Raw genomic sequence first — 6547 nt, 5'->3', positions numbered from 1 at the left:
CTTTCTTTCTTTCATATTTCTCTGATCTGATCTGAACGGTTGCAGCTGTAATACCTGTAATTTCCCTCGGGGATTAATAAAGTATTCTGATTCTGATTAAATAACAACTAGGTCAGGGCTGTTCAACTAAATCACTCCAGGGGCCACAATTACTGCAGGCCAACAGCCGAACACTCAGCAATTCAAGTCATTATGTAAATAAACCAAGTATTACAAAGATCTGTCACCTTTGAAATAGTTTATTTTGCTGCATTTAACCATGAACACAACATACAGAACCCTATAATAAAAGTAGTGACAATTAAACAATATTAAAAACACAAATAACGCATTTTGCCTCCTATTTAACACAAATATTATTTTAACATCTCTGACTTGCCAGATATTTAAAGCAATTTTATTTTCACTTTCATAGTTTCATTTTCAACTGCTTGTAGTTTTAACTGTCTTGGACGTTCTTAGAAATGATTTTTCCAGCTTGTAGCCAAGATTCTGATGTTTCTGTAGATACCAAACCTGTCTATGTTTAACTAAAGAACTTACAGTAATAAAAGTAGAAAACCGGGGGCTTGGACTTAAGAGATAAATGAACCAATTAGCGGCCGAACTTTGGTCACTCGCGGGCCAGATGTGGTCCGCGGGCCTCCAGTTGAATAGCCCTGAACTAGATGAGTTCAACAGGTGTTAGTCTCATGACTGGATCAGGGATGTTTGACGTGACTCCTGACTGGAAAAATTAAAAACAAGAATTATTCCAAATTAAACATAAATGAGTAGAAAAGTTGATTATTTTCCATGTTTCACCTCATGCGGGAGGATTGTTCTAGCTCATAGTGTTCTAGCAGAGTAACATTTCATTTTATTATTTCAGTGAAACTTGTGTTTTATTGATGTAGTTTTATTATTTAAATCTCGTGAACATTTGATTCTGTGTTAGAGCTGTTAGGAGACGATGAGAAGGCAAATATTAATAACGAGCGTGACGATGTTGAGAGCTCTGCAATTAGACGGAAGTCACATTTGCATATGAAGATTGTTATCAGGCTGGGTGGGTTGGGAAGATATGATCGTGTCAGCAAAAAAAAAAGACTGAATTCTCCCTCTTATAGAAATTGCAACAAATAACCTGTGGATAGTCGAGCTAATCGAAGCATCTGCTCTGTTTAAAAACAACTGACTGCCAACAAAGTGTGGCACAGTTCAAAACAACGAAACATACTTTCCTGTGGTTTCTGCAGATGTTCCACTGAGATAATATTGTGCATAAGTCATAAGTATAGATGGTGTTAGCATCTTCATGGTTCTGCCTAAAAACCACAAGTGTTTTCTGCAAACACAACCAACTGCAAGAATACAACTTAAAGGTAAAGCTTCATGGGAACCTCATTAAAAATCTAATTCTTACATGTTTTTTTAAAGATACGGTGGATCTTTTACCTCTGCTCATCCTCTAACCCTCTAACAGTCTTTTTTTGTTTTTACTGTGTTTCTATTCTAGGTTCGTGGAGAATATTCCCGCCACTTAAATCAAATGGGTCCAGTATTGCCAACACAACAAGGTACAAAACAACTCTGTGAGAGACTAACCTGAGCCGTACATCCCCACGTAGAAACATTTGTCTGGCCCAGTTCTGGCCCACTCAGCCTAGACTCCACAAAGAAAGAATGATGGTCCTTTGGTGGCACAGAGGTGGTCAATGCGTGGACCAGCACCACATGAGCCAAACCACAACTGGGCCAGTTGTGGCATACCATCTTAACCTCTTGTACCCCATGCCCCCAGTACCGGGGGCAAGACATCATTTCCTGTTTTTTATTCATTTTAAATTCTGTTAACTTTAGATCTATAAGTTGAACCTGGATAAGTTTGTTATTGATAGAAACCTAAGAAGCTATTTTTACATCCGTCAAACACAGTTTAAATGACAGGTAGTTTAATCAGAAAGTAAACAAACTGTACAAAATGGGATTGTTTCAAATCTGTAAAGGTGTAAAGGAAAATTATTTGACTATTTTTTAAAGCAAGTCAAAGCAGATACCTAAATATGTTATAAAGTGTGTTGAAAGTTTTATTTTTACTTGATTTTGAGTGAATGTGATGTAACTGAAGTCAAATATAATTTCTCGTTATTTAATATAATATATATGGTGACAATAAACCTTTGGATAATTTTTCAAAAGAACAAACATTCAATAACAAGTCTTTTAAGGCAGGTAAGATAAAATAAATAACCTTTGGAAGTAAAATCTTCAGATTTGTTAACATTTATTAATAAAACCATCATGGTCTGTCCTGTGCAGAATGACAAAACACTAAATTATTTCTTTACTAAAACCTCTGTAACTTTGCTCCAGTTCATTTTAGCAGCATGAATCTTTGCACAGGTGATGTCCACAAGTGGGTTTATGGTTTCCAAGAGTTTTTAGTCTGATTCATTATGGTTTTAAATAGGTTATACACTGTCTAATGAAAAAATTATTCAGATGAGAGGGAAAAAATATGTGCCATCCTCAATATCTCTAAAACCACAGCAGCTGTTTTAATACTTACACTTCTGATGAAATCAAAGTGTTGCTTTATTTTGTTACCATAATTATTTAAGTAGAGTTTGTAAATGCTGAGATACACTCAGTTACATTTCAGCATGGGATTTAGAGAAAAAACTTCAAGAAAACCACTTGGGGCTGAAGAGGATAAAAACAGTGGCATCATTGCCAGACGTGGCCCACATCCGGTTGACAAACCACTTGCCATGCCAGCAGGGCCAGTTTGACCCCAGATCTGGACAGATGATGGGTTGTGATTAGCGTTAAATAATTACACTTAAATACAAACTACAGAGTCAAGCTTTACGTTGTCACAACTGATTCCAATCTTTTAGATTCTAGCCAGGATAGAATCATCTTTACGCACTGTTTCCTTTGTGAGTCCTGTGGCCCACTACTGCCTGCACCCTGGACAGGTCCATCACAGGGACAGAGACAAACGAGACAAGCATTCACACTCTCACTCACACCTAGAGTCAATTTCGGGTCACCATTTAGCTGACATTATTAGCAGTGTGCACTGATGGGTTCTGCTCCTGTTCCCCAGGCTTCAGCCCTGCTGCAGCAGCAAACAGAGTGCCTCCTCCGTCTCCTCACTTTTCCCCGGCTGGCTTCTCCATACCTGTGCCGCCCCCACCTAAGCCCCTACCGGTCCCGCCACCTTACCCCTTACTGCCCCCCGTACCTTCGGCGGCCCCCGCAGGTGCGGCTTCTCGGTACCCTCTACGCCCCGGCTCTGCCGCTGTTCCTGCTCCGACTGTGGCCCCTGCACCAGACGCTTTGCATCAGGTAGGAATGACTTTCATTGATCGCATTATCAGTGTGAGTTACAGTGTAAACATTACAGGCAGTGAAACAAACAATGTAACAGCATTTTTATAGACCATACATGTGAGCCGTCACATCGAAACGAGGATTAGCTCCCAAGTGGAAAGTGGAGAAATAGGCAGATATTGGGTTTTGATTTAAATGTGTGCAAAAATTGCATTTTGTCAAGATTTAATGAATTAATGCCTTTTCAATGTATCACATGAATGAACTGTCTGAAATATAATCCTAAAGATTTTGAAGCATTTTTTTGAGCAGTAGCAACAAAAATCCTGGTTTTGAGGAAAAACGTCTTAAAATTTTGAGTTTTTCCCTGTGAGCTAGCAAAGTTTTTATTTCTTTACAACTGGGAAATCTTAATACACAAATAATATTTGAGGTTTCCTCTTTATATTGACATCAAAATTACTCAATAAATTCACACAAAATTAGGATTCAGACCAAACAGTAACGTATTATCATAACCAACAAGACAAATGAAGTCAAATCTCTGGATAAACTCATGATAGAAAGATCCAGGTGTCAAATTGTAGCCTTTAAAGCAGGAATCTGAAAATGTAAAAAGGTAATTTTGACCAAATTTGACTTTACAAGGGCAAAAAATTCCAGGGACCCCCTCATAAACCCCATGCTGTTTTAAAAAATAATTTACTGTCACTTCAACCCCTAAATGCCATGGAAATGTATATTTTATTTAGTTTATTATGTTTGTTTTATTAGTTCATTGTTCCTTATGCATTTTTCAAAATAAAAACCAAATTAACAGTTTAGTGAAATTTTTTTAGGACCCCCCAAGATACCTCCCGCTGAACCTTGGGGCTCCTGGGACCCTAGTTTGAGAACCTCTGTTATAGAGGATTGTGTGGAAACCATACTAAAAGTGAACATAGAGCCAAAACACACACACCCACACTCAACCATAAACAGTCAATGCAAAGTACCTCATGAATGTTAAGGTGTATTTAAATCAGTCAGCTTATCAATGATTTTCTCAGACACGCTCCGTCATGTGTCTGCAGGATGACAGGTGCTAACAGCTGCTGCTCACATGAACAGAATATCTGTAATTTACACAGATTTTCCCTCATTTTGCAGGTTTACAGACATTTAGAGCAATCTAAGGATTTTTTTCGAAAACTCGGCTTCAAATGTTTTTTCCTCAGAGCCTGCAGGATGATAAAAACAATAAATAGAATTAAATAACCCAAACATTGCCCCGTTTTTCAGCTAGAAATAAGTCCGTGTGTCGCGCCCCATGTTTGCTCATCACAGAGCACACACACCTGGCCCTGTGCTGAAATGGGCGGGACAGAAGCTGAAGGAGGTTCTTAAAGGTGTGGTGTTTAGAAACAGATATGATGAGAAGTCAAATTTATTTTCTATTTAAACATAAAAACATTTTAATAACAACTGAAGGTGACAGTTATTTTATTATGGTGTAGAACAGGGGTAGGCAGTCCTGGTCCTGGAGGGCCGCAGCCCTACATGTTTTATGTTTTTCCTGCTCCAACACACCTGATTCAGACACTGAACTACCTCTTCTGCATTATGGAGGACCGAAACCGACATAATTAGAAATAAAATCAGAAATATATAAATGGACCAATAAATAAATTAAAAAATGTGCCAATTAAATAAAAGGAGAGCTTTACCTCACATTTTATAATTTAATTGACCTTCATATTTATTTTTCCAGCTTGTTCCATCAAATTCTATAATATTGAACATAATTTACATTTTACTGTTTGTTTATATATATATATATATAAAGTTCTCCTTTTTGAATTATATTAGTGCACTTTAAGTGTATTTATTTATTAAATACACTTAAAGTGCACTACTATAATTTATTATATTAGTGCAGTAATTAATTATAATTATTTACTAGTGACTTTATATATTTCTGCTTTTATTTCTAATTATGTCAGTGTCGGTCCTCCATACTTCAGAAGCCTTTCAATCAAATCAGGTGTGTTTGAGCAGAGAAAACAGTAAAACATGCAGGGCTGCGGCCCTCAAGGACAAGGATTGCCCACCCCTGGTATAGAATTTAAATATATGCCTGAGAAACACATAATATTGACCCGTTAAGATTTAGAAAAACGGTAAATTCATGCTAAATTGCAAAGGAACAACTAAACGGTGTTGTTTGGCTCCTCCCGTGCAGCCTCTTCCTCCAGGACCGTTTCCTCCCTCCACCTCCGCCCCGAGCAAAGCTCCGCCCCCCACCGGCCCGACCAACCCGCTGCAGAAAAGACGCTTCACAGAGGAGGTGCCAGACGAGAGGGACAGCGGCCTGTTTGGTTATCAGGTAACGATACTTTTACATCTGAATGTTTTTTTAGCCTGACTTCACTGTCCGATCCATCAGCCGAACACGTACTGCTTTAATTTCCAGCTTTTCTGCACGCTGTTTCCTGGTTAGACTCATAGTTTACTCATGAGTTTCTTCTCTTAATGCAGATATTTATTGGCCAGTTTGAAAGTTTCTCCCAGCAGAGATGAGGAGTGTGATTTTCTAGGCGTAGTGTTGAATGTGAAGGTGTCAGGACAGGGCTTTAGAGGAGGACGTCTGCTAATCGTGGCTGTGTGTTTTTCTGCTCATAGCATGGACCCATTCATATGACTAATTTAGGTGCAGGCTTCTCAGTGGGCAGGACCGAGTCGACCAGACCCCCACCGTCCAGTTCCCCTGGCCAGGCGACTGAAAGGAACTGGTGTGTAGTTTAATTGTTTTTGTTTGTTTAAATAATCATTGCGTATTAAAATAGTTGACTCAAAGTCACTTTGTGTTTTCCAGTCGGCAGCTAATGCCTCCGCCGCTGTCTGTTCCCGTTAACGGTGTGAGACCCAGGATGGAAGAGAGGAGGGCAACAACACAAGACCCTGTGGGTAAGGGTGTCCTGTGGGCTGACAAATCCCACCCCCCACCCCACGACTCTGAGCCACAACCTTTAATAGGATTGATTCTCCCTGTAATGTAGAGGTTAGAACACTAGAGGGAGTTACTTAAAGGGATCCATGATTAGTTGTAACATTAGACTTTATTTAATAAACATATATTTTAACTGTAAAATAAAGACTGTAAAAATACTGTAGGCTGTTTAGTTTTTATAATTTTTAAACTAAAACTTTAAAAATATATTACATGGACGGGGCCATTTTATTTACT

At 38.6% G+C, this 6547-nt stretch overlaps 1 protein-coding gene across 2 annotated transcripts in view; it reads left to right on the top strand.

Moving 5' to 3' along the window:
- Positions 1 to 6547, top strand: part of khdc4 (KH domain containing 4, pre-mRNA splicing factor) — a gene marked incomplete in the record, with an annotated part of 23502 nt that overhangs the window by 14331 nt on the left and 2624 nt on the right. Inside the window, 5 exon segments of one of the 2 annotated variants that reach the window (XM_014004724.1) lie at positions 1499 to 1559; positions 3095 to 3336; positions 5543 to 5686; positions 5983 to 6092; positions 6176 to 6267. In XM_014004724.1, coding sequence (XP_013860178.1) covers positions 1499 to 1559; positions 3095 to 3336; positions 5543 to 5686; positions 5983 to 6092; positions 6176 to 6267 — 649 coding nt within the window. 2 annotated transcript variants of the gene reach the window in all.

Source organism: Austrofundulus limnaeus, unplaced genomic scaffold, assembly GCF_001266775.1.
Source record: "Austrofundulus limnaeus strain Quisiro unplaced genomic scaffold, Austrofundulus_limnaeus-1.0 Scaffold26, whole genome shotgun sequence".
Lineage (NCBI taxonomy): Eukaryota > Metazoa > Chordata > Actinopteri > Cyprinodontiformes > Rivulidae > Austrofundulus > Austrofundulus limnaeus.
This window is presented reverse-complemented; position numbering and strand designations above follow the sequence as displayed.